This window comes from Myodes glareolus, chromosome 17, assembly GCF_982192425.1.
Source record: "Myodes glareolus chromosome 17, mMyoGla1.1, whole genome shotgun sequence".
NCBI lineage: Eukaryota > Metazoa > Chordata > Mammalia > Rodentia > Cricetidae > Myodes > Myodes glareolus.
The window spans coordinates 39,661,859-39,679,739 of record NC_142042.1 but is presented as its reverse complement, the minus strand read 5'-3'; the positions used below and the strand labels follow the sequence as shown (position 1 = coordinate 39,679,739).

General features: G+C 38.2%; 1 protein-coding gene across 2 annotated transcripts in view; it reads right to left on the bottom strand.

Annotated features, from left to right (window-relative positions):
• Window positions 1–348: 348 nt before the first annotated feature.
• The window catches only part of Snx7 (sorting nexin 7), a 79,646-nt gene continuing 62,113 nt past the window's right edge, over window positions 349–17,881 (bottom strand). Inside the window, exon 8 of one of the 2 annotated variants that reach the window (XM_048456949.3) lies at window positions 349–1,005. In XM_048456949.3, coding sequence (XP_048312906.3) covers window positions 928–1,005 — 78 coding nt within the window. In that variant the 3' untranslated portion in view covers window positions 349–927. The remainder of the gene's footprint in view (window positions 1,006–17,881) is intronic. The other variant, XM_048456948.3, reaches the window with a different exon arrangement.

Below are 17,881 nucleotides of genomic sequence, written 5' to 3'. Positions count from 1 at the left end.
AACTGGTGATTTTCAAGTCATATAATGGCCATGTGCTAATTGTGAAACACACTCAAACACTCTTAATCAAACACTCTTCATCACTGTGGACCATAAGCACCCACAGTGTCGTAACAGGTAGACTTAAGACACTGGATGTGTTAAAAAAAAAAATTTGGCTGTGAATTGCAAAGAAACACAAAAAACAAAAAAATTATCATAAAAGAGAATCCATTTGTTATTGTGAATTAGGTTATACAAGGATTTCTAAATAATAAGACAAATAATAATTTAAACCTTTTGGAAAATTTTTATGTTGTTGAAAACAATTACTTAATTTTTAACAAAAGTTTAAGAGATTGTTATTAATATAAAATCATTTTGAATATTTATTTCAAGTTCTTAATATCAAAGTAAATTATGATGGCATTAAAGTACATCTATAATATCCTTGATAATATATGTGGAATTAATGTTAAAACCATGTCAGAAGTTTGACCTCTGACAACAAAGAACATATCATAGATACCAGTTTTTTATTAAAGATTTTATTAAAACCAAGTCTTTACAACATATTGAAAAATGTAATGTTCCACAGTAAAATATGTAAGAAAAAAAAACCTCTATATGTAATTAATGGCACATAAATTTAAGAACAAAATTAAAATTACACTGAATCTCTTTCTATCCACATAGACATAGATAAATATCTATCCATATAGCAGATCTATAGATCTATAGAATATACATCATATAATAGACCTATATATCTAGATAGATATATTTATACCGCAAATTCACGTTGATGACCTGGAATACCTGAGTTTTTAAGTTGTTGGTTTTCCAGACAGTGCAAAATCATTTGTCATCCACTTCATAAAGGGCACAGCCAATCCAGAAAAGAACAACTTTGGTTGATAGACGCTGTCTCTCAAAGATCAAACAGGATTACATTTTATCTTCAGAGTCTTCTTCCAAGGGGAGGTCAGTCTGTGATGTGAGGAATGATTCCCACGTAGCAAGGCACTGTGGAACAGAAACACCATGAGAGGGGTCAGCTGTAGCTGATGGTCACGTGCTCCTACAGCAATATGCCCTACTTCTCCTGCCAAATGGGAGTCTCTGTCATTTTTTAGATATTTTAATACCCTCCCATGTGTGAGTGTGTGTGTGTGTGTGTGTGTGTGTGTGTGTGCGCACACACATGTGTTTTGTATGGGTGTAGATATTTTCATTGTGGGTTCACAGAGGCTACTGGCTGTCTTCTTTATTTGCTCTCTATATTGCTTTTGAGACAGGATTTGTCATTGAACATGACCTTCCCTGATTCAGCTTGACTGGCCAGCAATCACCAGGGATTCTTCAGACTCCACCCACCTAGCACTGGATGACTGCTGTGTACCTGGGCCCCAGGCACTTTCCATGGGCTGTCTTAGGTGTGCAAGCGTGTACAGCACTTTACCAACTGAATCATCTTCCCGGCCTGGCATTCTAATTCTTAATGAGAGTACTATTGACAAATAAGAGGAAAACATATAAAACAGTTCATTGGTATCCCACTGACAGAAGAGAAAAGAGAGCTCAGGTTTACTCATTTGAACGTGAAACGGTGCACATTGGCATTTAAACCTGGCCATGATGCAAACAGGCTTAGGTGCCTTAGGAACTCACTACATTGGGTGTAAACCACAAACGTTTGCACCTCTGCATACACTTCGTACACACTGCCTTGCACAAGGGTTCTGAGAAAACTATCTGCTATTTCATTATGTGCTGGGAGTGGGTGCTGAAATTCAACATTTAATGACCAAAACATCATTAAAATTATGGAACAAAGAAATACACAGTATACCAACAACAGGGGGGAAATAAATCACATAAGTGTCTATTAATCCCCCAAAGCCAGAAAGAATGAGATGAATAAAAACTGAAATAATGAGATGAATAAAAAATAACAGCAAGACAACACACTCAAACTTAATCCTGTCAATAGTCAATTTGAATGTCTACAGAGAACACATCTCAAAAGGGATAAATTGTGAACAGAAAAATAAGGCTCCCCTGCACTGTGATTAAATTTCTTATAAGTATTTAAAAATAATGGCAAAATGAGAAATGACATGTGTTTGACAGGTTCAAAGAAAAGATTGAATAATAACACTACATTAGTATTAAAGACTTCAGGAAACAAGATCCTTATCAAGGTATAAGGATGATCTCTTATAGCAGAACATCTGGAAATTCAGGAAACATTAAACAAAGGCTGCCATACAAGGAGAAGGGCAAGAATATTTATAATTGGTTTTGAGGTCCTCTCATGTTTACCATGCAGGCAGAGAAACAGGGATACCAATTAGAGGCACGTGATCAATCAAGTTGCCCTAATGCACATCTAAAAAACAGAACCAGGGAGCACATCTTTCATACACCATTTTTCGGAGCACATGAGATGCCTCAGCAGGCAAGAGTGATGGCACATGCCTGTAATTCCAACACGTAGGAGACTAAGGCTTGAGAATTCCTCTTTGTTAGGATCTTTGTCTGGGCTGCATAGTGAGTCTCAGGCCAGTCTAGGCTACTGAATGAGATCCTGTCTCAAAAAATATCTATACATACGAGCCACATGAATTATGGTTTCTGAATACTGTGAAACTATGTTGGAAACCAGTAAGAGAAACGCCCATGAAAATCCCTAAGTATTTTTAATCCAGATAGGAGAATCTTAAATATCCATGGACCACAGAGGACACCAAAAGTAAAATAATGAAGTCTTTTGACTGAATGAAAAAGAAATCACAATGTATCAAAAACTTCTACATACCACTAAACACCACCAAGGGAACGAACAGAGAAAGTCTAACTGCTTACACTTAGAGAAGAGAAAAGTTCTCCAATCAATGAATTTAACCTCTACTTTAAAAATCAAAAGAACAATAGCAAAATAGCCATCAAGAAACATAGTAAAACAAAAGTAAGCTGCAGGATGTGCATGTATGTGTATGTTTGTATGGGCAAACCAGAGTATGAATCAATAAAAGACAATAGCAAAAAATTTACAGGAAAAATAATAGCACTAAATGTTTACTCTTTAAGAAGATTAGTAATATTGTGAAAGTGCCTTATTGATCATAAAAAAGGAAGATGGTATGGGGTGATCGGGTGATAGAGGTACAACACTTGCCTCGCATGCACGAGGTCCCGGGTTTGATCCCTCATGCTACAACAATGACAAAGAAGAGGAGAAGAGTCATCAGGAGTGAAGAAAGAAAGGATAGTGTTATCTCAGATTCCCCTGACCTCCAGATGAAATGAAACAATGGCCAATTACTCAAAAGGAGAAAATCACAAAACCCTAAACATTCTGTACAAACACAAACAGAACGGAAGACACAGGAGCCCTTTCTAGCTAACCTGAATCAAAGACACTGCAGAAGAAAATTGGAGACTGATTTTAATCAGAAAGATAGATGCAAAAATTCTAAAAAAATAGCAAAGAAAAGTCAGTAATCTCTTCAAAAAATTATATGTAATATGCAAATGGTCTTATTCATGAATGCAAGGTTTGATTAACTCTCAACATTCCTAAGACCACATTAAAGACAGAATTTCTCAACAGATTAGAGAGCATTTGGCAAATTCAGTCATCTATTCTTGATTAAGACAAAAAGTCTCAGCAAGTCAAGAGAAGAGAAAGTCTACATATCGAGAAAGAAAATCTATAAAAACAGAACCCTATAGCTTACCTCCTATGCAGATATGCAATAAGCATTGGTTATTTAAGAATTTATTTTTCTTCCCAATTTAGACACAGTTTCAGGTCTGCTTCACGAAATGTAAATATAAAAACGACAGAAGAGCGCAGTGAGAAAACCACTCCACAATCTAACACACAGTCTGGGAGAGCCATTTTCCCTGCAAATCCTTCGGGTGAGCTCTTGCCCCTCATCTGAGAGGTTACCCAGAAACAGCGCATTTACTGCTTTCAAAAAAATAGTATCTTTTTGACAACTCAACCCAACTACCACTTAAATACTGACCATCCCCCAGATACAAGTCAAAGTGAAATTCCAAACAGCTTTCTTTGTTGGGAAGTCATATCAAATACACTGAATGGTACCAAGAATGATGCTGGTCCACAAACAAACTCTCTTCGTTCGCTGCCATATTGTACTTGCCACCATGTCAGTTGGTACAGTGAACCAACATTCATTTATAAGGTAAGCACTGAGGCTACTGAAACAGAAAAGAGACGCACATTACTAAGTAACTTCCTAACCATTCTCCAACTGGAAGCAGAGAAAATGGAAATCATAGAACAACCTCTATAGAATAACACAGATAATCAACATTGGATACATTGCTATGAATACGCAACAGACACCACAATGGTTCTTTTATACATCATGGTTTTTTTCAGTGAACAATTACTATCACAAACTCTATTTCACAAGTAAGGGAGCTGAGCCTCAAGTAACCTAGGTACACTTAAAGCATCGCAAATATCCCGGGGGACCATAGTTAATGTTTATTTTTCAACACCTGAAGAAGGACAGATCTCCTATATCACCACTGGGTACATTTAATATGTCGTTAGCAAACATAAAGATGTCTCTCTTTTATACAGTGGAAGGACTATTGTGGGAGAAGAGATGGGCACGAAAATAGGGGATATCAAGGAGATCAAATTTTAAGAAAATAAAATGTATAAAATTTGTGTATGTGGAAGCTGATTCTCTATACAATCTCTTGTGGGAATTGGTTCTTTCTTTATACCATATTGTTCCTGGCTTGGTGGCAAGTGTTTGTTTGTGCTTAGCCACGCTGCTGGTGCTCTTTTGGAATTCTAGTGCAAGATGTTCTACTTTAAATGAGTACATTTGGTAACTAACTCCTCCTTCCAATTCATCTGGGGCTAAAATTCACTTGAGTTATCTGGTAACTGGCACATATATCATGCCGATCTACAAATTCATTTTTAAAAGCAATAAAAAGGGGCAAGATGGTTTAGTTGGTAAAGGTGCTTGCTGCTGAGCCTGCCAACCTGAGTTCATTTCTTAGAACAGTGGTTCTCAACCTTCCTAATGCTGTGATCCTTTAATACAATTCCTCATGTTGCAGCAGCCCCACAACCATAAAACTGTTTTATTGCTACTTCTATAATTGCAATTTTGCCATTTTTATGGATCATAATGTAAATATTTTGGAGATGGAGGGCTGTCAAAGGGGTTGTGATCAACACATTGAGAACATTTGCCCGTAGATCCACATGGCAGAAGGAAATGATCAACTCCTACAGGTTGTCCACTGACTTCCACACGCATGTCATAGCACATGCCCAGACACATGTACACATTCAAACACTAAACAAACAAACAAATAAATGTAATAAAAACTAAAAACGTTGATGTCTAAAATGCTTCATTTCTTGTAATTCTTTCCTGCTTGCTTTAAACTGGAGAACCTAAGTAAGACCTCCAGCAATGGTCAGTTCACACTGCACTAATCAATTTAGGATGGTGAGCATCTACTGTGCTTAGCATTGGGACGATTGAAAAATATTAAGGATAAAGACAACAAAATCTCAGAACCTAGTGATACTGACTTTGAGGTGAACTTTTAAAAACTGTTTTTATTGAGTTATATATTTGCCCTGCTACCCTCCCCTTTTAACCCCTCCCCTTCTACCCTCTCACATGATCCCCACACTTCCAATTTACTCAGGAGGTCTTGTCTTTTTCTATTTCCCATGCAGATTAGATTCATGTATGTCTTTCTTAAGGTCCTCTTTGTTGTCTAGGTTCTCTAGTTGTGAATTGTAGGCTGATTTTTCTTTGGTTTATGTCTAAAAGCCACTTATGAGGGAGAACACCTGATTTTTGACAAAAAAGCAAAAAATATAAAATGGAAAAAAGGAATATTCAACAAATAGTGCTGGCATAACTGGATATCAACATGTAGAAGAATAAAAATAGACCCATATCTATCACCATGAGCAAAACTCCAAATGGATCAAAGACCTCAACATAGAACCAATCACACTGAACGTCATAGAAAAAAAAAGTGGGAAGTACACTTGAATGTACTGGCACAGAAGACCACTTCCTTAATATAACCCCAGTAGCAGAGCACTGAGAGAAACAATTAATAAACGGGACCTCCTGAAACTGAAAAGCTTCTGTAAAGCAAAACACAGTCAACAAGATAAAAAATGGCAGCCTACAGAATGGGAAAAGTGCTTCACCAACCACACACTGGACAGAGGCTGATCTCCAAAACATACAAATAACTCAAGAAATTAGTCATGAAAAGAGCAAATAATCCAATAAAAAATGGAATACAGACCTAAACAGAGAACTCTCAACAGAGGAATCTAAAATGGGTGGAAGACACTTAAGGAAATGTTCAACATCATTAGTCATCAGAGAAATGTAAATCAAAACAACTCTGATTTCTATCTTACACCTGTAAGAATGACCAAGATAAAAAAAATACTGATGACAGCTCATGCTGGATAATGCTAGAGAAGATGTGGGGATAAAGGGAATGCTCCTCCATTGCTGGTGGGAGTGTAAACTGGTACAGCCAGTTTGGAAATCAGCATGGTGATTTCTCAGAAAATTAGGAAACAATCTACCTCAAGACTCAGCAATACCACTTTTGGGTATATACCTTGGGTATCACAAGGACATGTGCTCAACTATGTTCATAGCAACATTATTTGTCATAGCTGGAACATGGAAACAACCTCAATGCTCCTCAACCAAAGAATGGATAAAGAGATGCAGTACATTTACACAATGGAGTACTGCATAGCAGAAAAAAATAACATCTTGAAATTTGCGGACAAATGGATGGCTCTAGAAAATATCATATTGAGTGAGGTAACCCAGACCCAGAAAGACAAATATCAAATGTACTTATGCATAAGTGGCTCTGAAGTAAGTTCTTTAAATCAAGTGTTTCTATCTATTTGGCCTTGAATTGAAATTAAGCATTTACTCTTTATTTTCTTTAAAAAAAAATCACTACTATCAGTGAAGTTAGTTAGTATTAGCATAACTCAGAATGAAGGCCAAAATAAATTTAAAGATGATATTAATGACAGGCATCCTCACTGACCTAGTCTTTGTAGCTAGCCTAATCAAATTTAGCTTCTTATGCTCCCGTGGGACTCCAACCACAGGGTTCTACTTTCATTTGAATACTGTGTCACCATTTTTCACATTTATTTTATGCAGTCATCTTCTGATGGAAGCAGACAATCCTGTCTTAGTTCAGAGAATGAATTTGGATGCTACATGGCTCAGAGAGTTAAGACACTTGCCATGCAAACCACGTGACCTGCGTTAGATTCCCAGAACTAAAGGTGAAAGGAAAGAACCAGCTTCACGATGTTGTCTTCTAACATCCCCGGGCATGCCATGGTACATGCACACCTTCACACATATATAACAATAAATATTTTAAAAACAAAAGACGTAGGAGTGGTGGTGACACATGCCTTTGATGCCAGCACTAGTCTACAGAGAAAGTTCCAGGACAGTCAGAGCAAAACACTGAGAATCCCTGTCTCAAAAATCCAACAAAACAAAACAAAGCAGAACAAAACAAAACAAAAAGCAATCCTCGTTCCAAAACTGATTTACAGACTATTCTGTTTCTTCCCATAAGAACACAGTGAATGCTCTATACCATGGAACCCTAAGTAAGGTAGTGCATGTGTGTTAGCCAGGATGGGGCAGCACTGAAAAGGAGGTTCACCATAAATCTGTAACTGAAAATCCAGCAAGCGTTCTCCCCAGGTCTCTATGTCCTGTAGCCAAAGGATAAACAAGTTTTCTGAGAGCAGAGAACTCGGAGAGACAGTAACTGGGCAAAGGAGCCAGATCTGTGGATGCACACTACAGAGAACACACCCCCTTTCGACATACTCGCTTCAAACCTTTTTAATGAGGCTGAGATGCTAGGAAAATTAAGTTCCAATTCCAAAAGTAACTTTTAGTTTTGAAAGGAAATCTCTTGCTGCTTCAGCAGGGATGGCGATGACATTTCGCTACCAGAGCAGGCAAATGTCTCCTTCGTTCCCAAGCGCATAGGAATCCCACAAACAGATGTGATCAAGGTTTCGAAAGAATCAGTGGTGACAGCACTGTTCCCATAGACACAGCAGCTTTCCGTGGTAGTGTTCATATGGAGGAGCAGGTATTAACATTGTGTCACCTTGTGGGACGTGAGGAGGTCTACCGTGACTCTCTGCTTTATTGGGCTTCTTCATCTATACATAAAATAAATGGGTTTCCATTAAAATGGTAGGTTCCAGAGGCTGACTGGTACTGACAAGAAGTTGGCAAATGAAAATACATATGATTTACAGTTTTGTCTAGTTCTGCTTGCCCAGAGCCATTATGAGATATGGTGATCATAAAAATTTAAACATTTCCCTCAAGTATTTGGTATTTGAAAGATAATTACCATCGTACAGTTTCCAAAAGTAAGATCCCCAGGCACATGAGGAATCTTTGCCGTCTTCACTGTGGCTGCTGTAGTTCTGATAGTCTACATGTGGTACACGCTCAGTGCCAGGAGGGCATTGAGTCTGGGGCTTTTCCTGAGCTCATTTAAAAGCTCTGAAGCCGGTTGTCTATGCTAAAGATTCAGGTTCAAGTAAAATTAGTAATTTGGGGAATAGGCTAGTCAGGCCTGGTAGTAGAAGACCGTAATATCAGCTAGTTGGGAGTCTGAGGCAGGGGGATTACAAGTTCACAACAAGTGTGGACTACAGAGTAAGATCAAGCTAGGCTGAGCAAGCCAGTGAGCCTCTGCTTCAAAATAAAAATGGGCAAAAATTCGGAATATGTTTCTCAGTGGCAGAACACTGGCATAGCAAATGAAAGGCTCTGGGTTTACTGCCCAGTACTGCCAAAAAGAAAAAGAAAAAAGAAAGGAAGATAAGAAAAAGAGAGGGGAGTGGGGATGCTCACTTCTATAGAAGTCTGAATCCAGATTCCAGGAATTATCTGCCAAGTTTCAATTTTAGAAGTAGCTCTAAAATTTTAAATAACAGGATGTGCATACTACTTTTCTAAAAATACAATGTAAGCTGTGTGTTTAGCTTAACCACTGCAAGGGTTAAAGTAAAAGGACTCATTAGCTACAGACGCCATCTTGTGGCCCACTTATTTATTATTCCATTGTAGTCTGTGGCTGTCTAACTCAAAATCGGATAAAGACAGCAGGCATCTCAGGTATCATTTATTCCATTTCTCTTACTTTTACACAGGGGTGACAAGAGGTCTAACATGCTAATAGTCTTTGTGGAATAAACTAAACCAAGGGCCTGAACTTGATTTCATATTATATCTGTTCATGTGTTCACTACATTCGATTGTTTCTTTTGATATGACCAGACAACTGATGGGGCTCATCAGCTTAAACATGGGATTTCAAGCTTACTTTTTCAATCTCTTATTTTAACCATCTATTGACTCTATAGATAATTACAGTGAACACATTTATCTTTCTCTCCTTATAAAATGCTGCCGACACACAATTCTATATTTTTCATTAGTTATCTCTCATCTTTAAAATATTATATCCTTGTATATATGCTTTGTATGTTTTAAAATTTTTATCCCTTTATAATTGTTTCCTATTAAATCTATAAATAACTTAGCTGCAGACACCATCCCTTGTTTAAATTCTGGGAAAAGGCAGGTAGATAGCCATGCTTTCCCTCCATTGCACACATAAACTCATTTTTCAGGGTAGATAATTGAGAAATAATTATACTACAGGTCATAAGGTAGTGATGAGACGATTTCAATAGGAGTTTGGGAACAGCAGAAACCTCCAAAATACCAAAAATGTTTACTAATTCTGTGACAGAATAAAAAATGGCATAATCAAGTAGAACAATGACTAGTAATGACCTTTGAATTTCTAATTTGGATAGAAATGATCATCATTTGCTTTTTTGTTAATTTTTAGACAAATTTTCACTTTATAACTCAGTCTAGTCTGGAGTCACACTGACTCTTCTACTTCAGCCTCAGACAGTACTGTCCTTTAATATTACACGTAGATTTCTTTGAGTTCTGTTTACAATTCTTGCTTCTTTGTTTATTCAAAATTTCTAGTGACCTTTTTCCATCTGAGAAGGCAGTTCTCTGGTATCTATGGAAGCTTTGTTACAGAATATCCCTCTATCATATTCTTTATAGTGAATGGAGAGTATACAACTGCAACTGCCTCCAGTGGGCAACCCAGAATAATTAAAAATAAAAATAAATCATCCACTAAACATTAGAATGTATAGTTAAATATGAAGCCTCTTCTCAGACAGTGAAAATAGAATTTTTAGCATCCTAAGGCCATAAAACGTCATTGTATTTCACATTTTCTTGTTTTATTCATTCCTACTTTACACCTCCTGGTTTTATTTGAAATAGGAACTTATTGCTCACCTGAAAAATAATTTTCCATAATGTAGATGGTATAAAAATGATAGGGATGACATGTTTAATTTTTAAAAACTGAGTAATGTTGATCTTTCTAAAAGAAATGGAAATCTCTGAGATGGTCAATAGACAGTCATCACGTGGTACTGAGAAGGCAAGTAGCTGTTTCCCAGCTGATGAAGATGCTCACACTGAAAGCAAACTGGATGGTCCATAGGAAAACACTAGATTGAGTCTGCATTTCCTAATCCAGATGTTTTAGCTTCTAGTAAGTTATCTTCCAGTGCTATAATGAGGGTACAGGGACCCAATGAATTAAAACATTTTAACTGGCATAAAACAGCTCAGTTCAGTGAATTTCTAAGGCTCTGAGCCTCCTAAGTAGGTGAGGTACCCTCACATCCCTGCCAAACACACACACACACACACACACACACACACACACACACACACACACACCAGGGCACTGTTCAATCCTATGGTGCATAATGAAATTGTGAGACAGTCCTCCCAGTGACTAAGACACTGAGAGTTGTTTTCTTGGGGAGCTGTTTTTGATACTATTAAGATATTTGTCTCTGATCCGTGGCTCCAAGGGTGTGTGTGTATAAATATATCAGATATCAGTAACTATTAGGAGTTATGCTAGTAAAAACAAACAGAAGAGCACAACAACCACCCAAACCAAACAGAAAAGCCACTCTGATATGGATTCCAAATTCCCAGTTCTAGACCATTCTAGACTCTTCTAGCTCAGCTATGCTGCAGCTCTGTAGCTTGGTCTTGGAACCCTGACTAGGGGAAGGGAGGGAATGAACAAAGGACAGACACAGAGACACACATATAGAAAAGCTGGCACCAGGTGAGGAGTGGGCTCTCTGATGGAGTGGCATCTACTACCATAGCAACTTGGAACCTTTGCATGTGTATTATGTGCAGCAGAGGGGAAAGGGTTAATTAGTCTCAGTAGGCGGCTCTGTAGGCAGCAGAGGTTGCAATCACAATCATCTGGGGAGGAAGCAGCAGCTGCTAGCTTTTATACACACTGGCCACTGGCTCCATCACTAGGTAAGCCTTGCCATCCCATGAGTTTCACCTGGGGAAGGTTTTGGCCCTCCCAGGAGACTGAGGCCTTGGAGTCCTGAACAGGGACACGCCCATGTCTGCAGTACACATTCATTCAGGACTTCACTCACTCATGGTTTCCTACACTCCTTATAGCTTGACTTCATTTTTACAGTAAAACAGGAAGGTGGATTATAACGAAGCTGCTTCTTTACTCAAATCTAGCCTGATACTGACTACTTAACAGCCCAGTATAAGCCATCTACAAGATCTCTGTTGCAAGATTGTCAAAGAAAATTCAAACACTGCCTGCATTCCTGAGGCTTAAAAACCACAGGGGGAAAAAAATTCTCTACATGAGTAAAGATTCTGCCATTTACCCCCTTGTGTCCCCAAGGTGATTCATACAGAGAACTGAGCAGTACTGGGTGACCATGTGTGACAGTCATCCAAATGACTGAGGACATTAACTGGAAATGGGTGGCAGTGGTTCCCAGTTCCTGGAGTTAACATTCATAGCCATCTAGGAAGGAAAGAAAGGGTGGGTAGGGGAAGGGGAAGACCCACCAATCTTCCTCTACAACTGAGGCTGTCATTCTGCTTTCCAGCTGGTAAAGGGCTTTCATAATGCTTGGGAAGAAAATAATGTACCCAGCCTTCTGTTTCTGTAAAATGGACAGTTTTTATTTAATCTTTTCAAATATGCCATTTTGTTTTGTTTTGTTTGCTGATGAGCAAATCCAGTCCATTTCCATTTTTCTCCTCCATGATGGAAAGTGCAGCATCAGAACAGAAGCCACGCAGCCCTTTCCTCTTTCTATGACAATCTCCATTAGAGATTCCTTGTAATCATTGTATTACCTTATTAAATCTTCATTTTCTGTAGTCCAAAGAGGCTCCACACACTGGACTCTGGTACGACGGGGACATTTTTCAACTCCCCCTCCTCAACCCTCACTCTCTCTTGAAGTGTGACCCCTGATACTTCCCATTCTCTTCTGGACTTATCCTTAAAAGTATTCTGCTTTTATCTCCCTTTCCAAGGTCCACAGCCCACACCCCAATCACATCCGATTCTTTCTATGATCTACACCTCACACGTTAGAACTGCCCCCTCTCTTAAGTCACAGTCGCTTTCAAAGTCAAAGACTTTGGAAAAAAAAAGCATAACTAACTTTTCCCTAGTTTTTCAAGCCACTTTACTAAATTCTAAGGAATATGGAAATGGCTAGAGTTTCCCTCTTTTGCTTTCTCCCTCTGGACTGAAAAAGCACTTTATCCTTAGGTTAACGGCACATAACAGTCCTCCTTTGCTAGTTAGAATTAAATTTCGTGAGACTATTCTCTTTGCTCCTTTCACTAAAGTAATTTTTCTGATTTTTCAGCTTCCACAAGAATGAAATTTGACAGAAATCCAGATCAGAGTCTTTCCTAGGCAGCAATTTTATAATTATAATCAACACATTTTTACCTCGTATGATCAGAATTTTGGGGGAGCTATTTTAACTTGGACCAGGGTGTTTTTCAGCATTTTTTCTCCCATATCAGAAAAATGTATCCAGTCCATAGTGTAACACTGAAGCTAAAGGAACCCTTTGGCATTTCCCATTTTCCAAATGTAAGAAGGATGCATTCTAGAAATGAAAATGGGAAAGGAAACCACACTCGAAGAACATTCAGGACCCGTACAGCCCATTTGCCAATTGCCTTAATTTGTAGGCTCACTATAAAATCCAATTTAAATTGTTTTGGGTAATTTTTAAATGACTCACAAATAACCATGTTTGGATATTAGAGAAGCTTCAGCAGTAGTGTTCATTTGGATATAGATAAGCCTTTGTCAAGGCATTTCCTTCTTTTTTTCATTCACCTCGCATAAATGATTTCTCACTTCCTGGATGTCCATGTGGACCCAAATATTTGTGGTGCTTACTGATACCACTATAGTTTATCTGAACAGAACAAATTTAAATAAACTTCCATTAAACACATTAGCACAAGCTGCAGTGGTGTCTGCCTGTGATTCCATCACTCAGAGGGTTGAGGCAGGAGGATTGCCATAATTCTGAGGACAGCATAGGCTACAGTGAGTTCTAAGTCAACCTGGGCTACACAGCAAGACCCTCTCTCAAAAACCCAACTGTAAAGCTGTATCAAGCAAATGAATATGTATATTATTCTTCCCTAATAAACTTTAACTGTATGAGCAAGACTTGAGCTTAAAATTAGATCTACCACAGTGCTTACCACATGGCTTTGATAATAGATTTTTTTTTGTTATTAATTTCAAATCAGTATACAAAGTACTGGGTTTCATTATAACATTCTTGTACATGTGTGTCATTGTACTTTGTTCTATTCTGTTCCCTCTCCACAACTGCTCACCATATGTCTCCTGCCCTGCTCTGGCTGATCCCTTAGTTCACTCGGATAATCCCCGACTTTGAACTTAAAGGTATTTGCCACCACACTGGGCAATAATGGAATCTTAAATAAGTCATTTTTACATGAGGAAAATGACATTCTAAAATAAGATATAATAATATAGTGATTATAAATGTAGACTAATAATCACTGATTATAGCAAATCATTTCTTTTTTATTTATTTTAAAGGCAATATATAAAATGACGGGTTTCCTTATAGCATCCTTTTTGTACATTTTTATCCATTGTATGTACTTCTCATTTGTTCACATCCCCTACTGCTCTGTCTCAGGTTTCCTACCTGCATTTGGGATTCAGTAACCAGTGCTCTGGGTATTTAAAATTCATACTACCCAAATTTAAACAACTAATATTCATAATTATCTTAAGAGATGATGATGATGATGATTTAAAAAGTGCTAAAAATATTTCTGTCCTTGTCTTGCAAATAGCTTTGACTGCAGGTGCATGGTGCTAGGTCCAAAGGGGACACCATTTCTTTCAAAAATGGCAGGTCTACAGACTTAGTCCAATAGTGAGTCTAGGCTCAATTCAAGCTGGACTATAGAAGGACTTCTGGCTGTGAGATAAAAGATAGTATTCTTTAGAAAATTGTGAAACACGTTCCCTTGCCTCTGGCTCTGCACTGATATGTATCCGTGGTAGGTATCATTATATCCAAGTCCATGCTGGCATCCAGGCTCTCTCAGGCCCTGTTCACAAATACCTATTCCTTGACTGTTCCCTCACATAAATATGTTAGTATAACTAGCTTAATAGCATTACTTACAATAGAAAAAGGTTATTCAAATTTTAAATATAAGAAATTACCTATTCCCATTATGATTTCTAAATATGACAATTATTAACTACATTAAAAACTGATGTGAGAAGTCCTTTTGTATATGTGTTGCTTTTATTTGTTAATGAATAAAGAATCTGCTTAGGCCTGTGGTAGGGCAGAGAAGAGCTAGGCAGAAAACCTAAAATGAATGTTGGAAGAAAGAAGGTGGAATCAGTGGATGCCAAGTAGCCGCTGCAGGAGGCAGACGTGCAGGTACCTTGCCAGTAAACCACGAGCCTCGTGGTAAAATACAAAATAATGAAAATGGGTTAATTTAAGATATAAGAGTTATCCAGAAATACACTTATGCTATTGGCAAAACAGTATTGCAATTAATATAGTTTCTGTGTGATTATATCAAGTCCGGGCATCCAGGAATGAACAAAAAGCCTCCGCCAACAGAAAATCATGTAAAACAGCTGAAAAATACTAAAAACCAAATATATTCATTTTAATTATCAAGGCCTAAAATAAATAAGTTATGTACTTCACGTGGGCACTTTCAGAAAGGGTCCTGTAAACACTTTTAATAAGCATGATAATCTTATGCTAGCAATTATTTTTTTGTAATTATATACAAATAATCTATTTTTCTGTAGGAAGTGGGGTTATGAACGTTTATTTCTTCTTTACATTATGATAACTATTAAATTTCTATGTGTTTGTTTTCAGTAAGCATGTACTTTTCTCGATTTTATATACCTACTAGTAATACTAAAATAAACTTTGCAAAGAAATAGAGTTAATTTGTTCATTATCACTTAATTATCATCTGTTTAGTTTGATAAAAATCATCATCAGAGGTTTCTATTGTTGGGAGTTTGGGAGGGATGGCGTAGAGGTGGGGTTAAGGAGAAAGGCAAAGGAGATGGTTCATGTCACATTTAGAGCAAGGCTGACCATAATAGTTCTCAGCTGTGGAAAGCCTAGTATAGATTTAGAGTGTTGTGAGCTGCAGATGTTCTGGAATTCAGGTCCCTTTATTAACTTTGCTCCTTGCCACAACTTTCACGTACCTCTGGTGAATTCCCTACTCTTTTTATTACTGTCAGACGCTCTTGATGTATGAGAGACAAAGAAAGCAAACACATTACACTGACAAAAGCATCTTCAAGAGAACTGGAAAGGAGATCAGGGTTCCTTGTAAACTCCTTAGCAACAACATTATGTCGCTCGACAACATTCCCACCCTAAAGGTCATTGTTCTCTTTGCTGGTTTGGGTCAAAACCAGAGTCATTCCAAAGCTACTTTGAAACTAACTGCACTCCCTCAAGGTCCAACCACATATGCAAAGCTCATGTGTAGGAGGAGGTAGGATAGCTAAGTAGATTCATTTATGCTAAAATAAAGCTTTCATAAGAATGCAATCTTCTAATCCATTGTTTCTCTCAAGGATCAACATCATCTAAGTTTTCGCCAACTTTACAATAAGCATTGAGAACAACCCAAAACTAGTCCCTTTTTAGCTAGAGGGGAGCAGTGAAAAACATTCACTCCCTTTATTCCTCATGTCATATTGTACTGTTTCAATATCCCTGGCACATTATCACATTGGCAAGATTTTCTTTGGATGCTGTTGTACAATCGTGCCCTGTTTCACATTGTTTCCGTCAAGGGCAGAGCCCCCATACGATGTTATTCCACAGTAATCCATCTCCTAGTGATGTCCCTGTGGTCTCCGTGTGTGTAAACACACTTCACAATGTTCTCAGAGCAGTGAAATTGCCAGCGGACACACTGTGCAGAACAGAGCCCTGAAACAAACGAACGCACGCCTATACCATCCAAGCAGGGTGCCGTTTCATGCAGAAGGTAATGGAGTAACATCTTAAGTATCCACTATGTAGCCAGAGTTCAACGTCTTGCCCCAAATTCACAAATATAGGTGTGACATTTCAGAACGGCAGTCACTCCATATATGTGCAATCTCATTTCCCTCTGTCATTCTGATATTTAAATTTGAAGCTATACAAGCTGTGATCATTTCGTTTTATATAAGTCAATTAATAGGCAGATGTGTGAGTGCTAGTTTATCTTCTGCAATAGGAACGGACCCTTTGGGGGATTTTCTACGTGAATGTCGATGAAAAGGGAGGTATTTCTGTGAGAATGTGATAAGATGAAATGGGCTGGAAAGATCACGAACACTTCACGTCTCCATCTATCTGAGACGGCCAGAATTAACAGATGACAACATACTGATGCCCTTTAGGCCTTCACAGCTTTTCAACCGATTCAGGCTTCTTGATTACTTAAGGACACCAGCTTCCTTATCCTGCCTTGGTGAACTGATGGGCCAGATACGTGAGAAGTTGCCACTGTGGAAGCAACAAATGCCCTGGGCAGGGTCTTTGTACGTTATACTAGCGGAAACCAATCATTCTCCCGAATAAAGCGGCATAGTGAGACCCTGTCTCGAAACAGAAGCAAACATGAAAGAGAAAATGCAACCAAACAAAAAAGCCCAAACTTGGAAAAATCAGCAGACTTTACCTTTAAAAACTTAGCCGCATTTGCCATATTTAATATCTTAATGTATTTATGTTTCATGATAGTAACCAGGTACATTACATAGTCTCATTTTCAAGTCATTTCTTTTGTTAATAAAAAGATTGATTTCTATTTTTTAGTGTGTGTGTGTGTGTCGTGCGTGTGCACACACACACACACACACGTGCACATGCACTCAGGAAGCCAGAAGAGTGGCCTGACATGGGCATTGGGGCCGCACTCAGGTTCTCAGCAAGAAAGGACACACCCCTAACTGCTGAGCACCTATCCAGCTCCACAAGGCATCTCAGAGGCACCATCTCAGCAGACTGTTCCTGGGAGTGCATGATGTAAAGATGCCCAGGTGGGAACATTGTGATACTGATGCCTTATGCGGATGAAAGGACTTTATTAAGGAGAAATATTTTAGACCATTCAAACCCGAGTTTTCCTGACATTTTCAGATACTTGAACTGCTTAAAGGGTTGTATGCCAGATCAACAATCTGGAGAGAGGTGACATGTATCATCAGATAAAAACTCAATGGCCTCCTAAGAAGGAACCATGAGACTTAACTTAGAACATACTTGTTTTTAAAGCAGCAGTACCTCCACTTCCTC